Source organism: Quercus suber, unplaced genomic scaffold, assembly GCF_002906115.3.
Source record: "Quercus suber isolate HL8 unplaced genomic scaffold, Cork oak 2.0 scaffold_7, whole genome shotgun sequence".
Taxonomy (NCBI): domain Eukaryota; kingdom Viridiplantae; phylum Streptophyta; class Magnoliopsida; order Fagales; family Fagaceae; genus Quercus; species Quercus suber.
This window is the reverse complement of record NW_027069473.1, coordinates 2743391-2768067: the sequence shown is the minus strand read 5'-3', so window position 1 is coordinate 2768067 and position 24677 is coordinate 2743391. Positions and strand designations below refer to the sequence as shown.

The 24677-nt window shown below is 34.3% G+C and overlaps 1 protein-coding gene and 2 non-coding genes across 3 annotated transcripts; 2 read left to right on the top strand and 1 right to left on the bottom strand.

Moving 5' to 3' along the window:
* The first annotated feature begins 7456 nt into the window (after positions 1-7456).
* On the top strand, positions 7457-7605 carry LOC112032312 (small nucleolar RNA snoR2/U65). Its single transcript, XR_002885078.1, has one exon. It is a non-coding gene; the product is annotated as a small nucleolar RNA snoR2/U65 (small nucleolar RNA).
* A 67-nt stretch (positions 7606-7672) lies between these two features.
* On the top strand, positions 7673-7764 carry LOC112032311 (small nucleolar RNA snoR77Y). Its single transcript, XR_002885077.1, has one exon. It is a non-coding gene; the product is annotated as a small nucleolar RNA snoR77Y (small nucleolar RNA).
* Positions 7765-9372: 1608 nt separating this feature from the next.
* Positions 9373-16854, bottom strand: LOC112032294 (nucleobase-ascorbate transporter 1). The gene is made up of 14 exons (XM_024065057.2): positions 16525-16854; positions 14582-14679; positions 13975-14151; positions 13202-13302; positions 13036-13111; positions 12473-12532; positions 12199-12386; positions 12023-12119; positions 11761-11847; positions 11406-11464; positions 11222-11313; positions 10898-10975; positions 10248-10408; positions 9373-9855 (listed from the first exon to the last, which is right to left on the bottom strand). Exons 1-14 carry the CDS (start codon positions 16598-16600, stop codon positions 9643-9645), a joined length of 1563 nt encoding a protein of 520 aa, XP_023920825.1. The 5' UTR covers positions 16601-16854; the 3' UTR covers positions 9373-9642.
* Between the last annotated feature and the right edge of the window lie 7823 nt (positions 16855-24677).

Sequence of the window (24677 nt, the reverse complement as noted above, 5' to 3'; positions counted from 1 at the left end):
TCACAATAAAAACAAAAATCTCATAGTACAAAATCAATGATTCAATGGTATATAAATTTGTTTCTAATAAAGACAAAAGAAAACCTTAAAATTGGTACCTTATTTCTAACATTGCAAGAGAGAGAAAAAAAAAAGGCAGAGAACCACGTTAGGTAGAATATAATAAACTTATAATATGTTTGTTTAAATTATAGGATTTTAGGGTATGAAAAATTTATAAGTTAACCCTTATCAACGCGGGGCGCGGTGGGGATGGAGCAGGGTGGGTCTAAAAAGTCTAAACTCATCCCCACCCCGCCTTGCGGTGTGGGGCTAAAATCTCCCCCCATCCCTACCCCACCACCTTTGCAGGGCGGGGAAAACTTGTGCAGGGCACAGCAGGGAGGGACGAGTTAAGCGGGGCGGAGTAAAATTGTCATCCCTACTTAGAGCATTGGTTAACAATTCATTTTATAAAAGTTTTGACATCACTTTTATGGGAAATGAAAAAAGCTATCAAAACATTAATTGCTTTTTTTTCTTTTTCCGTAAAAATTTTCTTTAACTGGATTGTTAACCAATGCCCTAAGGGCACTCGTTAGCATGACATTTTTTTATTCACCTAACTTGTTCTACAATAATTTTCTCTCTCTTCCTTTAATTAAAAAAATCACTCTTCTATCTTTCTCTCTCTTTTCTCTATCTCTCACTGAACATCTTTCTCCCCTTTCTCATTACTTTCCTCTCTCTCCCATCTTAGCTCATTCTCTCTTGGTAGTGACAGTTAAAGCTTGAAAATTGAAGGCGACAGTAATGGCAAAGGCTTGAAGATTGATGGTGACGATAGTGGCTTAAAGATGGGATGTTTTGGTGGCTCTGTGGTGTTCATGGGTCTGTCGTCATGGGTCGTGGGTTGTTTTTAATTTGTTGTGTGTCATGGGTTTGAATCGGTGTTTGAGGATTGGGTTTGAATGGGTTATGGGTCATTGGTTAGTTTAAGTGTTTTGGTGGTTCTGTTTTAGTGGTCAGTGGTGCTGGGCTTTGGTTTCAATGGTTGCATTGGGTTTGAATCATTGCAATTTGGGTAGCTAGCTTGCTAATTCAATGGTGGTGGTGGTTCGATGGTAGCTAGCTGGTTAGTTGTTTTAGTGGTGGCTAGTTTGTTGGTTTGCAGTGGAAAGAGAGATAAAGATGAAGAGAAATAAGAGATTATATTATTTTATTGGGTTGTATATAAAAATAAGAAATGGAATGTTGGTGTATTGTTAAATGATTTGGTAAATTAGATAAAAATAACTTTTTTGAATGTAAAATAGGTATTTTTTTAGAAACCTGAATGCAAATGTTCTACAAAATTTAGCACCTCAAAAAAGCTGATTTATCTATTTTAACATATCATTTATCAAAACACGTGCATCTCATCTCTTACTTTAGCACATCAGCCATTAAAATAGCATAAATACCCATTAAAACAACACACACCCACGAAAATCCATAGCAACCACTGCTATCAAACCAACCACCACAACCCAAAGACCACCACTATAGAACCTATTGAAATAACCACCAAACCATATCAGACCATGAGAATCAAGAAAAAAACAAAAACAAAATTGTGACCCACAACCTAATGATCCAATCAAACCCACGAACCACCGCCATCGAGACCAACAAACCATATCAAACCATTGAGAACCAAGTCCGAACCACAAACCAAATCGGAACACGAACCATGGAGGGAGAGAGAAAGAAAGAGACTATAAAATCCAATAATAAAAAAATACTAATCTCATTGCACACGCTTCGCATGTGGTCTGAGACTTTTTTATTTTTATTTTATTTATTAGGTTGAGTGTCATAATTTTTATTCATCCTTTTTTGTTTGAGAAACAATTTTCATTCATCCTAATTTTAGGTTTATGCATTTGTCTAATAATATGATACATTTGCGAACTACTTATACAACCATGAGTTCCGTAAGGCTAGCTTCAAAAATTGAAAACCAAAATAACATTGAAATCATATGTTTGTGTGTGGATATGTTCATTTTTTGGACCTAGCCTCATGAAACTCCTAGTTGTATTAGTAGTTTGCAAATGCATAATAATATTAGACAAACACATAAACCAAGATACTACAACTTTAAAAATGAGGACCTACCTTCACTGTTGATGGTCGAAGCCAAGTCCCTCACAAACCCACAAAAATGAAAACCCATAAATCAAATTAATAAGTCAATTCAAAAGTACAATCAACAAAAACAAATGTAAAGGAAGCATACAATACACAAACAAAACAAATCTTACAGTACATTAGGGGTGTGGGGTTGTTAAAGCTTCTATGTATCTCCTTAGCATCCAACATTATAGCCATGAAAAAACTCATTTACAATTTCAAAAGCTTCCAAGTGATTCATTGCTACAAACCCAACAAAAACAAAAGCCCAAAAAGCAAAAAGCAAATTCCAGATTAAGAAGTGAAAGTTCTCCATTTAAAAAAAAAAAAAAAATTAGAGCTTTACTTGACTGAACCAAATCCAAAACGACAGAAATGGAGAACAAAAACCCAATAAATTTATAAAATTCTAACCGAAAAATAGTAAAACCATGAGCACCTAACAAAAATCCCAACAAACCCATCCATTCATCTTCGTGACTCATCAGAACACAAAACAACAACCCCATCCAACAAAATCCAAATTTTAAACTTAGCCAACAAAATCCCAATATACCCATCCTCTTCTTTATCATTGCGACTCATCAAAACTCAAAACCAAAATCCAAAGACAACCCCAACCCCCTTCAAGTTGAAGCAAGTGGTAAAGAAGCCCAGGTGGTTCATTCAGACAACAAGGTGGTAATGAATGATGGCTGAGGTGGGAGTCATGGTGGTGGGACTGAACAACCTCGACTTTTCCAATGAAGCGTAACCCTTTTGTCTCCAACCTCCACCTTTATGATTCTCTCTCTCTCTCTCTCTCTCTCTCTCTCTCTCTCATGTGAGTTTTGTGTTTAATGAATGTTTTGTTAATTAAAAAAAGGGTAAACCGTAATATACTTGCGGGGGTCAAAAACTCCAACACTCTTACGGACTACAATGACTAGGTAAGTTACTTGCACAATTTATTTATCAAGAACATAGGTAGAAATTCCACAGAGGGAGACCTAAACACCTAATTATTAAGATAGGAGGATATGCAAATAATTATACGATATATAAACGGCATTCTCAAGGTACCAAGAGTTAGCCAGAAAGCAAAAATAAAAAGTGTCTCTCCTAACTTGGGTAATTCTCTCTCTTTTGTTCTTCTTCTGATTTTTTTTCTCTTAATATTTCCCAACCCCCTCTCTGTTGCAGCGTCCTCCCCTTTTATACGCATTTTTCCTTCCCTTATCTCCCCAGCTGGCTGCTTCCAGCTCGATTTTTGGGATACTTGTCACATTCCCCCTCTGCTCCCCCCCCCCCCCCCACCATTTCATCATGATATAGGACTTTTAGGGATGTTTGCACTGTTTAAGCTATCTTATATGCATTTGATGTGAAAGAGGTTAGGTAAAGAACCTCTCATTAATGCGGAGGTGACTGACGAAGGACCATCCATGCTTGTTACCTTGGATAAGAGTTCCCACATTGGTGGCTAACTCAGATCTCCACAGAACTGTTTTGGTGAGTTACTCTTTACTCTTAGGCACTCTAGCTTCTATCCGCATTGATGGAACTAACTCACCTCTTCAAGTATGATATTCTAGGCCTTTGGACCTCAGCCAGAATCAAGTCCCCCCACCCCCCCCCCCCCCCCCCAAAATACTTATATAGAACTTTTGATTCTAAGCTCCAAATTATAAATCCTTTTATTTCTCACCCAAAATCTCTCAGGATCTTGCATAATTTTTTTTTTTTGAAGGGGAGAGACATCAAAGGGGACTAAAAAAAACATATTTACCCTTTTTTTAATAAAGGTGAGTTGTAGAAAACAAATGAAGCAAATCTCAGGTGGGTAAAATGACATTTTTTTAAACCATGGGTAGGCAAAGTGATTTCGGCGAAACCATATGTGGGTTTATTGCAATTACCCCAACAATCTAACATTTGCTTTCTATTTGGTTGGTTGCATTTAATGAGTCAAGAATCTAGGGACCCCAGACATGAATCAAAAACTGATGTTTGTTTGGTTTGATGTATCACTCATAACTCGGGTCTTATAACCCTAACCCATATCTCATATCCTATTATCAATTTTTATCTTTAACTCACTCCCAATTTGTTTGGATAAAAAATTGGCTTTAGTTTTTAGTTTGAAAACTCAACTTTATCTGAAAATGGTAGAGCACACACGTCTGATTGGGTCAGAACGATCCTCCCTCCTTACTCATATGAACATGCTCTTTCCTCAATTAAGACAACCCTCTAGGAATCGAAAAGGTCAAACCCAGCACCCAACTAAAAAAAAAAAAAAAAACAACCACCCTACCTCATATCACCATCAACAACCCATAAACCTACCAATTGCAACCCTAAAAAACCCAACACATTGTCATTGTTTTCCATCCACCACTACATAAATCACAAAAAATCAAACTCATCCACCATAGCAAACCCACTCACACCACCAACACCTTCAATACCACAACAAATTTTTATAAATAATAAAAAAAAAAAAATACAACAAATTATCCCATAAAATCCACAAACTCTAAATATCAAATTCCAAGCCTATAAAGCACATCTTAACCTAGCCTACATGCAAATCACAACCCAAATTGGAGCTCTAATTTTGTTATTAGGCCTTTGTCATCTCTACCATCACCATGTGAAGAAGAAGAAGAAGAAGTTGAGAGAAGAAACCAGCATGAAGAAGCTGAGAGAAGAAACCAGCGTAAAGAAGAAAGAAAGAAATAAATAAAAGATAAAAGAAGAAGAAGAAGCCGAGAGAAGAAACTAGTGCGAAGAAGAAAGAAATAAATAAAATTAAACTAAGAGTAGAGAAACCAGAGTGAAGAAGAACAAAAGAAAGAAAGAAAAGAGAAAGAAAGAAGGAAAATGTGTGTTGTGTCCAGGTTAAAGAAGAAAGAAGGAAACACTAGTTGAGAGAAAGAGATGAGAAGAAAAAAAGAAAGAAGGAAGCATCAGTTGAGAGACAAAAAGAGAAGAAGAAAAAGAGAAAAAAACCATTGGACCATATGTGCGGCTTGACTTGATGGAGACAAGTCATGACCATCAATCCTATGCATCGCCAAATATTTATAATAATGCCATGATATCTCAATTTTCATAACTTGGAAACTCCTTAAACTTGTTCCAAATTCTCATCACTCTAACTCATTTTGATTTATGAAAACTCAGAACAAAAACTGAACCAAACAATGATTTTTTAGGTGGAGTAAATGAATTTTGAGTTTTGGAGTGATGAAAACTGAGTTTTGAGATAGGAAATTGGCTAACCAAACACCCTCTAAATTTCTTAAGGCTTGAAACCCGCTACACTACTTATGCAATTGGAGGCAATCGCATGTTGCCGAGTGGGTCGGGTTTTGTGGGTCTACGAACAGCCCCTTACACCCATTAGATAGTTTTGGAAAGGAGGGCCATTACTTTGGGCTGGCTTGGTAGCGATTTTCAAGTTTTGTTATTTAAAATGATGTAAAAACTGTGATTTAAAAAATGTTGTAAAAATACGTGTTTAAAGTACTCATAATGCAAAAAATGTGTTTGGTAGTAGTTTTCAAACAACATATTTAAAAATGTGAAAAAACATAATTGTGTATTTGTTATGGGTGTGTATTTTTTTTTTTAAATGTGGGTAATTATATGACATGAATAGTACATTTAGTAGTTTTTTAATNGGGGGGGGGGGGGGGGGGGGGGGATTAAACTCAAATGGGTTTTCTTTTTTGGGTTTGGAATTTTGTTTCTATGGGTTTTGTTTTGTTGGTAGGGATTAAATTCAAATGGGATTTGTTTGATTTGGAAGAAGAAGACTAGCACGGCAGCACCATAGCAAACACCAAAATAGAAAATAGTAGAATACAAGAAAATGGAGAGGAAGAAGATGACTAGCCAGCAATAGGGTTCGTGCAAGAGAGAGAAAAAGAAAAGAAAAGAAAAGTAAAAAAGCCATGAAGGAAAAAAAAAATAATGTGTGTTGTCTTGTCAGTGGGTCTCATAAGTTTTAAAATATCTACAACAGTGCCATTGAGCAATGTTACTCAAAAACTAAAACCTTCCTTGAATGTGTTATCAAAATACAGTGTTTAAACCCCTAAATTGAGAATTGTGACTTAAACACTCTTAGTTAAACAACCTTACTAAACACACTTTTTTTTTAGGCCCATAGTTTTTAGTGTTTAAATATTGAAATTTGTTGTTTGAAATCACTTACCAAACCGACCCTTTATGATTAAAAAAAAAAAAGTGTTAGGGAACGGATCCAATGTGCTTGTAGTTGTAGGTTCCAGTTAGCTTAACTGGTAAAATCTCTGATGGTTGTATAGGAGATCTGAAGTTCAATCTCCACTTATACCAAAAATTGATTAGTATCTTGGTCTGATAATAAGAAACTTTCATCAGAAGCGGACGCATAAGTTAAAACTCTTTCTTTAAAAAAGAAAAAGAAAAGTGCTTGTAGTTGCCCGGTTGCTCTAAAAAAAGGAAAATTGTAGTTGCTCAGTTAAATGGGCTTGTGTTTCTTTTGGTAATAGCGGGTTAACGGGCACCTTGTTTTGCCCATCACCTCTTCCGCCCAAAAGTCCCTCGTTTTTATTTTGGGCCGTAGGAGCTAATCCAGAAAAAACGGCCCACAAAAAAGGGTTAAAAAGCAAAGTAAATTGCTATGTTCAATATTTCGAAGCCCATTTTCACTTAAAATGAAATTGGGGGCAGGGTTAAAAAAACAAAAGAGAGGCAATTTTGTCATTATGAGATCTGTGTGAGGGCATTGTTAGTAAATAAATTAATTTCATTAACCTTCGTGCGGCGGTATTGTTCGAATTAGGGTTTACGCCTCTTTGCTATAAAGCTGCACTCATTCTCTTTCGTATTCACATCTCTATCTCTGTCTGCTCCTCTTATTTTGTTTGGTTCACCTTCTCAATTAGGGTTAGGGTTAGGGTTGGGGTTTTGATGTTTTTGATAGAAGGAAAATTCCCCCGATGAGGAAGAATTCCCATAAAATTGATAGGAAGTGCCGTATGACACGTCCAAAATGCAGAGCAGGTTAGGGCTGCTAAATACTCACACAGACGCAGAGTCACCGCTTTTCCCAATCAACCAACCATATCAGCAGACCCCACCCTCCGACGATTCGTCTCCCTTTTTACGGGGAACGGCGTCGTTTGGTGCCTTGCTCATTGGTCGGGGGGGATTACGTGGCCTGTCTGTGTTCTGCAACCCTTTCCTTCTCTGTGTGTGTGATTTTAAACGGGTCTCTGAGGGTCTCTCTTTTTTTTTCTTTAATTTTATAATTAATTTTATTTTGTAAGGTCCGATGCCACGTCGCCGAGAGCTATTACAGCGGTGATCGGTGATGCTATGATTGGACCAAGAGCGATTCATTGTTTCGCATCTTGATAGGAACCTGTGGATCTCTTAAAACTTTGGTCCACGGAGCCGTTTTGTGCGATTACATTTGTATATTTCCCTTCTCTCTTTTTTCGCTTGCTTTTGTTTTTAATTTTAATTTTAATTTTGTGTTCTGAAGCCTATGATGATTGTTCTTCTTTTAGTTGGAATTACCGGCTGAATTTTATTTTGATGTCAATTTGACTGGCTGTATGTCTGAGGCTTCACTGGTAAATTACTTTCTTTTGTTTTTTGTCTATGCTTGAAAAAAATATCGGATTGATATGTTAAATGACTCTCTATTAACTGTTAAGATCTCTGGAATTTATTATATTTTGGCTTCTTGAAAAACGTATCAATTTTTGAAAACCATATCATATGAAATTTGAACAATTTAGATAACTAATTCCTTGAAATGGTTTTCCTAAAAAAAAAATTCCTTGAAATGATAGGGGGTACGTACAATTTTTTTAAAAACATATGCCAAAGGGCATTACAGTTGTTCGTCTTTAAAAAAAGGATATTGAGAAAACACTCCGTAATTATTGGAATTAGGGGAAAAATAACAAAAACAAACGAGACGGTCCTCAATACGAACTGGTTTCTAGAATAATTGTTATTGTTCTTTATTCTATAAAAAATGCTAAACCAATGCACTTAGTGCATTTTAGTTTTGTAAGACTTCACTAACTAAAATGTCTGGAAATTTCACCACAATAGAGAGAAATCATAAAAATTGCAGGATTGTTCTGCTTTCTTGAACTGTTTTTTTGTAGTTTTGTTTTTACCTAAAGTTGTAATAATCTAACAAGTCAGGAATAAGAGGTTTCTCGAATTGTGCTCGGAATTTGCAAATAGGGACATTTTTTCATAAACCTAGATAAACAATTTCTGTGGCCCGTTATATACCCAAACATTTTTCCTAAATCAAATATTTCTGGATTGAATTGGCTAAATTGATTTGCATCTCTATATATCTATGGACCTGATTCTATTGATGGCATCTCTTTCAAACAAGACAAAATAAATAGTTCCACCACTTTGGCTGTAGCCAACAGCACGGTTCTAGAGTCTAGTTTCAGCCATTATGAGATCTTTTTCTTCTATAATGTCATAGCACACCTAGAAAGTTGCTCTGACTTGTGATTTCTTGCAATTACTTCTATTTTTCATAGAAGTAGCTTGAGTTTGCACTAGTTTGTGTGCTGATTTGGTTGTGAGCTCACCTGACTGACTTTGGAGTCCAAAGCAACTTGTTGTCCAACATTTCTTGAGGAAGTCTGATGCAGAAGGGGTGTTATTTATGTTACACAGTTTATACAATAACAGGCTGTCTCTCTTTTAAAGGTATTAAAATTTAAAACAACTCTTTGTTCCACTTACTTGGTTTGTCGGGAATTGAACTCAAAATTTTATATACGATAACAAGAGATTTTTTACTCACTGAACTAACTATAACCTACCAACTAAGAGAGAGATTAACTGCTTTCTTTTGGACTATGTTCAATATGAACTCGCTTATGTTCAAGTTACTATAGGATTTTTTTTCACCTGCAATATTTGGCATAATAAACCCATTGGCACTGCTGTCTAGATGAATTGTCTTTGTTTTTGTTCTGCATTCTTGACATAATGCTAACAACTTCAAAGTGCCTATATGAGGCACCAAGCTCCTTCGTGACTCTTGGAGAGTTAGAATTAACTATTAACCAAATGTGGCTGATTTATTCCAGTTCTCTCTGAGCAGGAAATTATAACTCACATATATATACATAACACAGCTTTTAAAGATTAATATATACCATTAAAAAAAATTGAAGGCAACCTTGATATTACTTGAGAAAGAGAACTGATTTCCCTTCTTTATTATTACATCTACAAAAGCATGGATTAAGGATTAAATGAACTACAATTCTAATCTGGACCCTGCCGCAACAGTTGGCCACCAAAAAATTGTCACCTTGAAAAGAGGAAGACTAGCATTTGCTAAGAATATTTGCCAAATAATCTTTGCATTTACAAACTCTAAGGGAACCTAATTTTAGCATTTTAACTGAAATGCATTGCAGAAAGAATAAGTTTGTTTGGCTGGCCATGTTGAACTTGCTAGGTTGGGGGGAAGAACCTATTGAGATTGAATGGCAAAGTGTAGAACTCTTCATTTCTGTTATCACCTCTAAATGTTCTGAACTTCACCCACCATGGCATCCCTCGGTCTTTCTTCGATTTCTCCACTTCTATTGTGTTATCAAGAAACACTGCGACAATCAAACCCACTGTTGCCGGAGACGAGAATATGGTATTTAGAAATGCATTAAACTGCAAGGATGTCATTTAACACAATCAGGCTAACAATATTAAATAGAAAAAAAAAAAGTTACCAAAATTATCTTCTAAGTGGAGAACATTTTAGAAAATTATTCAGTGCACCCGATAGACTACCCTCCACTCATATTAAGGTGGACCCCATATGTGTCCCACACAAAGAACCCATATTTATGTGAGAGGATGTAGTCCACCATGTGTACCTAATAATTTCTCAAAGTCTTGAGGAATTATATCTAAATCTCAATGACATTATTTATAAATATATTTGGGATGTTGAAGCTTATTACAGTAAGGGCCAAACTACATGGTACCTGGATATTTATACTTGTCTTTGTACTTTGCTATGGACCCTATTAATGGGCTACATTAATGATAGTACTCACCCATCCAGCATTAGTATGAACCAGACCACGGTGTGAAGGATTCCAATATTCATTGAAAAATTGCGGGATAGATATCCCGAGGAACAGTGAAAGCCCAGTAATGATGAGATTTCTCATAGAATTCATGTTGGTGAATTGAAGAAAGGACAATCCAACCGAAGCTGAAAACAAAGAAACAAGTTATATTAAAGAGAGGAACAAGAAAATGCCAAAGTTTAGTTACAAAATTGGTTGTAGCTTAAGGCTACAACTTTACTCAGTAAAATAAACATTATTACATATTTTGAAAATCTAATCGTTAAATTGTATGTGTTACATGCTTTTAATACACATTTCAAATTTTGAGTCAATCGTATATTATTTACTATATGATCTATAAGGTTATATATTATGTATAATTTTAAACTACAAAAACTTGTAATTTAAAAAATTTATTGATGACATATCTATTAATCTTTAATTTTCTAGAAATTTTGCAAGCGCACAGGATATAAGAAGAATATGTAATCCAATAGTGAATTTGTCAAAATTCACCTCCAATAAAAAGATATTAAGTAAGGTTATAGTTTAAAGCTACAACAAATTTTGTAGCTAAACTTTGTCCACAAGAAAAATGTTAAAACCTGATTTCAATTTAGCTAATAACATACCTACAAGGCCAAAGAGAATACAGTACAACGCAGCAAATATTGGGAAGGGTATAGATGCAAACACAGCTCCAAATTTTCCTGCAAACATAATGGAGTGAATGAATCATACAGAACAATTATAGGAATTGTTATTGGGAAATCTTAAAAGCTTACCACTAGATGCAGCTGAAATTTGTAATTGCTAAAATGAAAAGGAAAAGAGGGAAAATGCAACAGCGAAGACTTTAGATCCAGTCTGAACAGCTCAGTGAAAATGAATTGAATTTTCACCAATTAGCATGTTTATCTCAGTTCTCAAAACAACGCCAAAAAGATAATACCAACCTAGGGTGGAGAAGAATATCATGAAGCCTGCAGAAATTTGAACAACTCTGCGACTTCCTACTCTGGTTAATCCAAGGAGTCCTACATTTTCCCTGAAATACATGACCATGATTTCTGTCAAGCTATATTTGTAGGCAAAAGAACAGAACATCAGCTAGCAGCTATGGCTCATCTAGCGTCTTACACAGAAACAGTAGAACCAGTGCATGTTCCAAAAAGACCATCAAGCAAGATTCCTATTCCCTGCCACAGTGAGAAACTAAAACTACTCAGCTCTTTCCAAGACACATGAAAGTGATCAAATATATCCACACACACACACACTTTTTTTTTTTTTTTTTTTTGCATTAACATCCAAAAGCAACATGTGATCATAAGAATTGTGCATGATACGTGGAAATTCAATTGTAATGTAGAAGCAATAGGGTGACAGGATTGCAGAAATTCTTTTAGCATTGTTAAAACATGTGAATTGTACTCAGGAATAAGTAAATCTACAACAAGGAGTCACAAATGTGTCAAAACAGCTCACTGCTCACCTGCCAGCCAATGCCCCGGCTCAATACATAAGCAGGAGGTGGAGTAGCAATTGCCAACCTCGATGCTGCCTTGTATGCACCAGTCGACTGCAGTCAAATGTACAAGTTATAAAAGGTTACTAAAGAAATTGGATATCTAGAACACCATAACAAAGGTGAAATCAAAAGAGCTATCTCTATCAACTGGTTCCTGGGATTCAATAGGATATGCCATCAATTTTGATAACAATTTAGAGACACTTTTAAGAAACTCAATAAATACCTCGACCATTGAGACAAGGACAGCCGACATCATGGCAAATGAATGACCCGCTGAAAATGTTGGTGGGCCCCACTGCAGAGGGTAGGGAAACTTGAACCTGAAATAATACAAAACTTCAGAAGCAGCCCAAAACACAGCACAACATAAGAGAAGCAGAGGTTAGCCCGTTGAGATACCATGGGGCAGTAGATATAAGATCTGCTTTGTCAGTACGGCAACTGATCTGTGTTTTAATGGGCTTGCCTCGATAAGCCCCACTAGCAGTCAAGATAAGGGAATAGATCCAAATGATTGCGATACAGATCAAAACTGGAAACCGCTCAAAAATAGGGACCTCTCTAAATGGTCTCACGTGCTTTAGATACTGCAATTCACACAATCCATACGTGATGGAAAACAAATACTTAGTGAAGTAACAGATTACCCCAAAAATTATACAAAGACACTTACCTGCGACAACCCAATGACCAACAACAGCATCGGTATCCCAATTTCCACACAATTGCCCAACTGAAACAGATATTGCAGTGGTAGAATTGTATAAATCTTCAAAGAGAATGATAAAACAAGGGAAAAGAGAACATGAGGTATCCATTATGTACATTGAGCACCATCAGTCAGAGGAACATGCTGCTTATTAAGAAACAAGGTGCTCTTTCTTCAGTTCTCAGCAGGTTATAATTAATCAAATTTTCACATCAATGCATGTCCTAGTTGAAATTGAAACATTGCACAAAGTTTGAAGAAAGCTAGATATATTCAAGAATGCATTCAATTTCCGATGTGTCTAAAAGTTGAAGCTAGATGCTAGAGTTTCGAATTCTAGTTCCTTCACAAAAAAATGATGATATGATATTTGTCAATAACTAAAATATGATGCCTCCAATGTTAGAAATTTTGATAATCTATAATAAAATTCACCCCCCAACAAGTGCTTAACACATCAAATGGAAGCTCCTCTTTCAAAATCAACCAAACGGATATTATAAATAGCCTCTCATAGCAATACGTACAGCTGGAAATCCACGTTGAAACAATCCCAAGCCAACCAATCCAACCACTGGTGCCATACCAAGAGGACTGAAGAACCTGTGAAAGAGACCCTTGTAATTAGTGAATAAAACAATTATGAACAGGTAGTTCAATCATTTCATTACCCATTAAGCACTATCAACCTACCGTGAAAAGAGACCCCAAACTTGGCTGTAACCTAGGATAATTTGTATGCTTGAGGCTACAATTAAAGCTCCCTGAATAGCTCGCATAGTTTGTATAAATCTCTGCAAACCAATCACATGGGAAGATCCCTTTCAATACCCTACCAAATAAGAAAGTGTAAAATTCCTGAGAAGGGAATAAAATTCAGAGAGATATCTCTTATGAGACTCAGGCTGATATTGAAATGTACTGTAACATGAAAGCCACAGTATTTATGGGTCATTTGGACACCACATTCCAATAAAAATATTTCATTCTTCTACTCAGTGCATCAAAAGTGAAACTTTTTTTGCATAAATTTAAGAATATAACCATGTGTATTGAATTGGAATTTTAACAATTTGCCTTGTATTATGCAAATTAATATCACTTCAGCCATTTTGGCAGGAACTCCATTTAGCAATGTAAGCTTAAGCTCCCTTCTGCCTTTTCCTCTCAAAGGCCAATCTTTGTACACCATGAAAAAGGCTTTGCTTCTATTTCCTTTCAAGAAGCTTGCACTTTTTTCTTTTTTTTTTTTGTAGAAACAATCTGCCTAGGTATGCCCCTTAGAAATAGGTCTGACAAAAACCTAAAACTCAGACCCTCTAAAGTAATATCTCGCAAATGGAATAAGCCTCTAGTTTTATCAAGACGAGCATTCTTGTCAGTTAGTTTTATGTATCAATTTATTTCCATGTGGTTCTTAAAGACCCCAATATTTTTTAATAGAAGGGGAAGATTGGACAACTTACTTCATGAGGATTATTAATCCGCTGCAACTGGGAGTCGTTTACAATGTAAGCTATGGGAATGACATAAGCAAAGGAGCCTCCAACAACCGCAGGCAACCTGGTTCCAAAAAGTGCTTGAAGAAGTGTGTTAATGCCGGCCACAAAGAGTAGAGTCTGTATAACACGTGCTTTGTCTCCCTGGTTGTGACCAAGAAAATTGTTTGAAAGGGTTGGGGGGGGGGGGGGGGGGGGGAAAATTAAGTTAAAAGAACAAATTCCTGATCAACCATATATAAACAATTCTGCCAACATCTTTAGTCCAAAATTCAACCATATAAAAATTAGAAAGTGTCCAATGTGGGGTAAGTTTTGGACAGAAAGGAACAAATTAGGAAAGAAAGTGTCATGGGAACTTGAAAATCTTAAGCAGTGTTTCAACCTAGAGTACTGCAGGTGGGACCTAATGATTTTTGAGGGTTCAAAATACCTGCATAGTCCCTCTAGTAAGTTAAGAGAGAAACCAGCCTGTACAGGATGCTTCTACAACAAGTATCAATTGAACTTAAATTGAAACATGGTTGCTAAAATGAAAAGGAGTAGAGGAAGTTTATCAAAAAACAAAGCTTACATCAGTGCCACCCATTGCAGGGACAAGCAACGCAGGGATCATTACACTTGTGCCCAGCATCAGGATGTAGTTCTGAAATGCCAACAGGATTGTTTCAACTGCAAGAAAAAGATTAAAATATAAACAAAAATGAAAAGGTGAAGCAATCAGCTTACCATGTATTGGCATGAACTTTCTTTAAGAGAAAATAAAGAAGATTTTACATCTTGATTTTGAATTGTAAACTAACACTGTTCTCAATCTGAGTGGAGTATGTGTCAAATTTATGGTAAACAAGTCTAATGAATTATGAAGCTGAGTTTCCACTTGAGTTTCAAAAGGAAAACTTGAAGCAATTACATGTCTTGGAGGATTGGGATATAAAAATATCAATAATGTCAAACCCCAATTGGAGTCGACATTCATCAGGAAGTTTAACACGAATAATTGGGCCTGGGAGTAAGTGTTTATATATTTATCTCTTCTTTTCTTTTGGTGCTACATATCGTACTGAAAGCCTATCCGGTAATCCACACACCTAAGTTCTAAAGCAATTTCAGTAAAGCAGCCAAAATAAAATGTGGTTACCATAGTTCTAGAATTCCTAAAATTCAAGGTCCCTCCTATTCGATAAAAACAATCTTCTTTCACTTCAGCCACCATATTTTTTTTTTTTTTTAAGATTGGAATTCATTCCAGCTTAAAATAGGTCATGAGAAAGAGGACAAATACTAAAATAAATCAAATGAAGCAAGGGAAATAATTTACTTAATTTCCAATGGTAGGTAATAAAAACAATAAAATAGTTAAATGTAATTCTTGTTTTCTTGTTTCAAAGGGAACACATTGATCCTTTCATGAATCAAAATGTAAGGTAACATTATCAATGGCACGACCATTAACATGTGCATGACTAAACTACATTTTGTCATTTTCATGTTGAGGTCAAAGTGTGACACGTAAAAGAAGTGTCAAAGCCTACAAGGTATTTTCGTCAGCAACCCCACAAGCAAAAGAAGAAGAAGAAGCTTTTGGCTCTGACGGGTAAAAGGGTAATTACAATACGTCCTTAGGCCCATTCTTAAGAAGTTTTTAGAGTGTTGTAGACCCGCGATGGCCATGAAAGCTAGGTTTGATAGCTGAGAAATCTTAAGAAAGGTACATAAAACATAGTAAAACACTTGGAATGTCACTATATATCTACTCCAGCCGCGACCGACAAAAAGATTTCAAAATTGTCATTTTTCGGTTTTTATTTTCCCCGTATCATTTCTCAGTAACCAAACAAAGCATTCATAAACAGAAATTTTAAAAATTGAAAAAACCAATAGAGTCCCAATCATTGTCAATATCATTAAAGTACAAATTTCAAAAAATATTTTTAATCTTAGATAACAAAAAGCTACAGCATAAGTTTATAATTTCTGTCACCCATCATCCAAAGAAAAAAGAAAGGAAAAATAAAATAAAAAAAAACTGTGTCGATCATCAAACTCAAAACCAACACTAAATTTTTAATTTTGGTTTTATATTTTACAAGTTACATAAATTCTTTCTTTTACAGGGGTCAAGTTTGTAACTTTGTATGCCACGAGACCACAGTGCCTTAACTTCAATGGCAGAAAAATACCAGTGATTCCCACACTGTCTCATTACTCACAACTAAAGCTACACTTTTTTTTTTTTTTTAATTTCCTCGATGAATACTAAAGCTTCACTGCAAGTCTGCAACTACTACTCCCACAACCCATTTCTCTTCCACACCATATCCTAACAAACCCATATGAAGAAGAAGAAAAAAAAACACTGGATAGAGAGAGTGGATAAAAAAAAAAACTACTTTGCAACTATATATGTTGTCCCACAAGCCCATTTCACTCTCAAAATAAAAAAGAAATAAAAGAAAATGAGAGAAAGAAAGGAACCCCTAACAAAACAGATGTATACAAAGAGAGAGGACATACCCCAAGGAGGGTTGGAGTCTATGCAGTACTCAAGGTCTTGGAGCTGGTCCATGGGATGGTGAGTAATGTCTGCCATTGGCGAAGCTTTGTCAAAAGAGCTTCACAAAACTCGCTCACACAACACAGCCAAAGCAAAAATAGTAATGAAACAGAAGAAGAAGAAGAAGAAGAAGTAAAGAACAAAAAAGTAAAAGTGAAGATATAAAGTGAACAATAAAAGTAGCAAAAAAATTGAAAAATAAAAGGAACTAAATATGCAAAGCAAAGCAAGTCCCTCTGTGACGCTCCCTCGCTGATTATAGCCCAGTTTTTGAATCATCAGACCCTTTCTGCTTCTGATTATAAAAGAAATATAGAGTAAATAACAACTACCACTATTTTCACTTGCATTTACAATGCAGCCATTGGGGGCCCACTTTTTTGTCAAAATGGTCAAAGTGTCAATGTGGCCCTAATGTTAATTAAATTTTTTAGAAATACATGTAAATAAATAAAATATATATAATATTATTTAATAATTAAAAATATATATTAACACCCCGTAACAAACCGCCCAAGTCTTCTAAAGGGCACAACTCTCCTCCTACACCCCCACACAGGCCACACTATCATTAAACGATGTATGGAGTTATTAAAAGGACAATTGTACCCTACTCCTAGAGACCCCATCCTACCTAGGAGACTGTGTAGTTTGTACGTGTAAACTATTTTATATTTATTAGCTTATATTTTTTTATATAATTTTAAATTACAAAACATACTATTTAAATAATTTATTAATGATATAATTTTTAATTTTTAATTTTTTAGACATTTTGTAAGTATTGTGTGTATAAAAAAAATGTAATCTTATGGTGGATTTATCAAAATTTACTTTCAATAAAAAGATGTTAAGTAAGATTATAATCTTAAATTACAACCAATTTTATAATTAAACTTTATCTTTTTTTATAACTATTTTGTGGGTATGTTTATTACTTTTATGTAAATTTATCATTTTTTTTCACTACTTACACATTTAATAATTGTAAAATAAGTTTGTAATTAGTCCTAAAATTTTTCTTTGTTAAATATGTTCTCAATTTATCATCATCATAATAAGATTCATAAATGTAACGTGAACTAGGATTGAGGACGTAGTTGGATACACAATTACACATCGGTGCCTCACCTCTTGGGTCGTGACAATGTGGTACAACAATGTTGTACAAGGCACTATTTTTTTGGGGTACAATTTGGAAGGACCGGTCAATCCATCCCAAATTTATATGTTTTGCCTTTAAATTCTACTCCTAGTATCCCCCCACCACCCCCCCCCCTTTTTTTTTTTTCTTTTTTTGAGGAAAACTCCTAGCATCTATTAATAAGAATGAATAATGTAGACTTGCCCAACAAATTTTATTTGGACAAAAAAAAAAGGGACAAGTAAAGGGCACACTTTAGTAATATGGCACATTAAATTGGTACTATGACTAACAAAGTGGATGTAGACCCCTCTAGAATTCTCAGGTCATTCTGTTAAGTTAAAAGTATTATAATTCTCACATGTAGTCTAAAATATAGATAACATCATGTCATAATTTTAAAAGAAGTTCATATAAAGAAAAAACCTCAAAAATTAATTTTTTTGCTAACATTAAACCAGAGACGTCATAATTTAAAGAATCGAATAATAATATTATTAACTCACAAGACTTTTTTAAGATTGTAGCCAAATTTTATCTCTTTTTAAATACCTAAAACATTTGTTAATAAGATGAAAAAAAAAAAAACACAATAGTCATATATCATAAGAGTGGTTTAATGTTAAAATGTATTTTTTTTTTCTTTTACTCATTAAAGCATGGGAAGGGATTTGCCGGTTGAAGTCCACAAAAAAGCAGGAGGCCATTGGCGTTAATCTCTGACCATTAAAGAGCAGAAAGATGAGCTTAAATTATTATTTTTTTGAGAAAGAAAATTGATTTAAAACCAAACAATCGAAACAGATAATACATGACAATTTTTTTTTTTTGTTTGAGAAAGATACATGACAAATTCTAGTCAAAGACAAACAGTCATAGGTACGAATGACCTCTTAATGCCCGATAAATGTTCACCTTCCAACTTCCAGGTGAAACCATCTTGATATTTTAAACAAAAAAAACAAAGGAACTCAATTTGACACATGAATCATATTCATTGGCAAAAGATAAAATTATTAGCCACAACATTTAATGATAAGCGTACCTTTGCCCACTACTTATTGGATAAGATTTTAATTTTAATTTTTATGTACAAATTTCAAAATACAAATATATTTAAATACATTTTTGACAAAAAGCTAAATAAATAGACAGGCTAAGTTAAAATTTGAACTACCATCATTTTAAAGTAGACTTACTATTAATATTTAATACTACAGGGCTACTTTTTTATTATACGCTAATTATATAATCAACCCCTAGATTTATTATTAGTTTTTAAAAAAAAAAATAAAACACTTGATTTATTGATATGGAATATATTAATTGAACTTGTGGGGTAGGGGCATTGAATGAAATATCAGGGGTCATCTGACGTCGTGTCACATTAACTACACACTACTACACCTCCAACATTGCAACATAAATAAACTTAGGTTTTTGTAATTTGCTTTCTTTTGTGTAATGCAAAGAATATGTGCTGGGCCTGCTGGCCAAGCTGGAACAAGAGTGGGCGACACTTTTTTTTTTTTTCTTTTAAAATATTGTCATTTTTTTTTTTGATGGTCTTTTAAAATATTGTTAGACAGGGCAGGAAATAATGTAAAATTAGTGGGACGATTGGAGATGGACCAAAGTGAAAAAGGATACTGTAAAGTCAAAGTTAACTACTATCTGGTGATGACTGAAGATATTGTATGTGCGGTGTAGTGCGGCTAATTAAAACTTTCGACTAAACTTTTTTTTAGCTATAAATAAATAAATATTATATTATTCCCATCACGATTGATGACCACCTCCCATAAATTCCGATTCCCATGGAAAATCAGAACAAACCCCATCCCATTTCTAACGTCTTCCCAAATGTTTTCTCTCGTCAAGATAAGAATCTCACTTTCTCTTTCTCAATGGGTTTGTTCCTTTGATTGGCTTGGTTTGCATCTAGATCTCCCCTCAAAAGTAGGGGCTTTTTTTTTCTCCTTCTTTTTCTGTTTTCTTTTGTTCAAACTAAAGGGCAGGGGTTGTTATAGACAGGTGGAATCAGTCAATTGCATATTTTCGTTTTACAATATAGTAAAAGGGCCCCTTTTTTTTTGTTTTAACTTTAAATTCTTTGCTAACATTTAGGGGTTGGTTTTTGTTTTAGGTTCAAATCTTCTGGTCAACACTGTTTTATTCTAAGAAGTTTTAGGGGTTGGATTTGAGTACTTTGCCCTGAGGATAAGTGACTTAAGCCCAACAAGCTTAATACAATAAATTTGTAGAGAATGAGTAGAAGAAGTGGCTTTCAAAGAGTGTAACAATAGCTGAAGATGATTTAAAGAATAAATAAGTAAAACAAGTATGGGTTTAGACAAGTAATTCAATCATCGGCACTAGTCCGAGGAGCTTCCACTTATTATTCCTTGATTGATAGTAACGATGGTTACAAAGCTAGCTCAGGTTGCTACAATGTTTCTCAGATCAAAATTCCGATCTCATTTCTCAGAGTTCCTTCTTCATTATATACTATTTTCTTCCTTCATCTCCACCATACACGTGCATGTTAGATTTGCTGTTGTTGATCTTTGTCACATCAACTTTCCTCCCAAAACTCTTAGATAGTAGCTGTGAGTCTGAAAAACTACTGCTCAGGTATCACTTTCACATTTAATTCGGCCAGAGTGTTAGTTGTGGAGTATTTAATGTGGAGGCTACAGCTTTTCCTAGAATTGCTCTGCCGCCATTCTCCATAGTGCTTGTTTACTGTACTTATATTCTACCCTGGGGTACTTTAAAATGTTATTTTTGTCGGTAAATCTCTTTATATTAGCCTCGGCCTTCACTAGCCGATGACAGGATTGTTCTCAGCACGGTTTCCAGGGTGGCCATGATTATCATTGCCTTCCTCCTATGCGATTATGGGTCTCGTCATGGGTTTCAGGCCCAATATAGAAGGTAGATGCATATTTTTTAAGCTTTATGACCCCACAAAAGTCATCTTGATTAATATTTTGTTTCAGTAATTAATTGAATATTCTAAGAGCTCTAAACACTATAGAAAAAAAAAAAAAAAAAACTTTAAATTCGTTGCTCCAATTTAAGTGGGATGGACCTACTTACATTTGGTTGTCTAACGACCATCAATATTTGCCATGAGCATGAGGCAACTTCTATCTTAAAGAAGAATTATTATAGCCACAATCTAAATCATCATATGGTGCTTTTTAACAATAGATTTGTAGATTCAAAACTTCTATAAAGTGAGCTATAAAAAATAAAAATAAAAATAAAATGAAAAAAAGAAGGTGAGGGTTGCTAGACTTGAGTTGAGTTTCATTGAATTAATTGGATGAATTCATTGGACATGAGAAAGTGGGGAGAAAAGTTCACCGACGAAAACTCCATCACATTAACTTTCACAAGTAGATCATGCTTTTTTTTTTTTTTCTAATGTGATTGATTAAAGAATGATAGGAGACTATAAAATGATAAAATCTAACAAAGCAGAAGCTCTACATCTACCGAATAAAAATACTTTGTGCATCCAAATGCAAATTCAGATCAAATCCAAAAAGGAGGAGGCAGATTTGATAAAAGGATAATTCTAAAGAAACTTATGAATCCATGTATCATAATAGGAGTAATTTTTAGTTACTTCCGAAGTATAGAGAATAGTGTTCTTCTCTTTCATATTTATGGTGAAGTCTACTTATTAAATTTATAGTAAAGTCTACCATAAATGTGAGAAGAGAAAACATTATTTATCCATAGTCTATACTACCTAAAAATTTTCTTCTGAATATGTTGTTCCACCTTAGTTTTTTTTTAATGCAATTCCCTGGTTAAAAAAAATCTTAGTCTTAGACTACCGGGGCCGGACCCACACTTTAAGATAAAATAAGGAATTGGGAATAAACAAGTCTTTACCTGACAAATAATTATTTGGATTTTGGAATAACTTTGGTGCTTCCAATTCCAAACAACCGCTTTTCAATGCATTTGTCCTTCAAACCAATGCTTTTTCTTTCTCTTTGGCTGAATCCCAAGTTCCCAACTCCCCAAACCCCAATGTCACTCACTCGCACTACACTACCCTACCCTACAAAAAAACAACTAAAATCCCCTGTTCTTTAGCTTCTATTACCAAAATACCCCTTAATGCTGGCAATGACAATTATGAATTAAGTCTGACCTTTACGGCTAGAATCTCTAAATAGCTCCCCATAAAATTATTATTATAAAAAAAAAAAAGAGACTCTAATAAATAGCCCATGAAGGTACTATTTTATATTATTTGCAGCAAATGTTCCATCCGTTGGGAATAAATGCCACTGTATTAAAGAAGCAGCAGCACAAAGTAGAGCACGCATTGTACTATGTAGCAACCGATACTCTCGTCTCCAAAATCACACGTGTCACTTGACGGTGCTTTCCTTTATTTATGGTAGCACAAATATGGAGAGTAATTTTGCTCATTCTACAGCTGCAAATATGACATAAAATTGGCATTAATAATTAATGGAATAAAGGCAGCAGATGTATGCAGACCATCTGGTTATATATGTTTTCCGAGTTGTCACGCTCTCTCTATTTAATGAATTAACAGTGACATTTCAGGTTATAGCTCTTTCCCCAACACGGCAACTAGTCTAGGCTCATTGGAACTCTTATAAGATTCTTCATTTTGCTCCTAACAAGTGAAGAGTTAAGGTCAGGTAACTTTTTGCGGTGTTGAATTTTGAATTTAATGCTTAAGAGTTTTTTTTTTTTTTTTTTAAGAAACAATGCCTAAGAAAGCATTCACACTAGATGTGCTAAATGTGTCAAATGTAAAATATTTAGCATATTTGGTATATCAAACACAAAAAAATATCAAATATTAAATATTCCAAATCTTATAATTTTTGCAACATGCTATAGTATTCTTACATATTTGGCACAGTACAGACATATGTGACATATGGTTTTATTATTTTCTTTATTCCTCTCTCTCTCATCCCAATTATCTATTTCGTCTTCTCCTTCAGCTATTCACGGTACGGGCGATGGATGTGCCTTCTTCTCTCTCTCTCTCTCTCTTTTTTTAATTTGACAGCCTCTGAGGTTTTTTTTTTTTTTTTGAAGTCCCCAAGTTCTGAGTTTTTTTTTTTTTTTTTTAATGCTTAAGAAAATATGGATTTTTAAAAATATGATAGTTGAATTAAGAATGACTGTTTAGGAACAAATATTACCGGAACAAATAATAAAGAAAGAATAAAATAAGAAATAAGAAATAATATTTAAATGAAGTGATAAAAATACAGAACATCTGATAAATGGAATATTGTAAAATGATGTAGTAAAATAATAAAGTAAACTTTTGGTATGACATAATTTTTGCAACAATTGCTACGGATGCTCTTAAGATAGCAAAACCAGGTTGAACTATTAATGTGTTTCTCAAAAAAAGAAAAAGAAAAAATGTTGAACTATTTATGTTGTTTCAACTCCAAGGACTACAAACCGGAATTGATCAGATCCGTTTGGATACAATTTATTGTTATTGAAAACTAATTGTTACTGAAAATACTGTAGCAAAATAAATTTTAAAATGTATGAATAGCACTGTAAGACCCTTTTTTTTTTTTTGAATAAAGTGGCTATGGTTCACAGTAGGTAATCAGTACCAAAATAGTGCATAAATAGTATTTTTTTCATAAACAGTAAATTTTGTTCCCTGAAATGCGTGAAAGCAAAAAAAAAAAAAAAAAACCGCAACGCAGGAAAACGCTATATCCAAACCAACGCTGAATCACGGAAAAATCATAATGGGCCCTGGTAAGTCTTATGAGAATTCTGTTGCAGGCAAAACCTAACATAGAGTGCTCTTTTATTTGTCATCGTAAAGAAACAATAATGTGGTAAAGGCAATTTCTAGTGATCATGAGTGGAGAAATCAGTAGGTCAATATTCTAGTTATAATGAGTGGAGAAATCAGTATGTCAACTACGGATTTTGGATAGACCTTGTGAATGGTTCAATTTGGGTCGGATTTAATTGAGTTCGTATCGAAAATGGGTTATCATAAACAATTTGCAAGCATGTCGAATCGATCGAGTTATGGATTTAGTCAAGGCAAGTTAGGTTGATTTGTATTTTTTCACATGTAATAATAATAATAATAATAATAAATGAAAAAAATAAATTAAATGTCAAAAATAACAAAATATTCTAAATAATAATATATAAATTCTTAAATTTACACAATTCAAAGTTACTAATGATATCATTACCGTAAAAAGTTTGGTGATTTGCCATTCAGTGCCCTAAATCACGTAGTTTTATTTATTTTTTGTTTTTTTATAAGTATTTATTACATTAAAAAAATCATTAAATTAAAAAAAATTAATAGAACAGTAAGTGCCCAGCATTCTAGGGCGACAATGTTGCATTCCTTCACTCTCGTCCTTTTAGATACAAACTTTATTCTACTTGTAGACAATGAAAGAGATGTTGGTTCACTTGTAGTAGATGAGAGTGACAATGGCAATGATCTTATGAGTTTTATTGCAGAATTTTGGGGTTTAGACCAATACTCTGATCCTTTTAATACACCAAAGGATGTATAGATGTTTCAATCTAAGCTACTTGATGCTCTCAAAATTTATATTGTAAGCTCAATTTCTCTAAATCTTGTTGCCCTTGATCAAACTAGAAAGAAAATTTTTTGGTGGCTACTATTTGATTCAACGTAATCATTACCTTTGGATGATTAATACTATCATATTACCTTTACATGGTTTAGCATTTGAAGTGATTTGCTAGCTTATATGATTTGATTTAAAAAAAAAAAAAAAAAAAATTAGAAAATGAGTTGGGTCACGAGTCAATCCATTTTTATTTAGGGTAAAAAATTTCTTGTTTAGGTTAGGTGTTTCCTTTAGGTTCAGGTTGGGTTACCGGCTTTAGGTTCAGATCCAGTTTTGCCAAGTTTTGGATTAGTGTAGT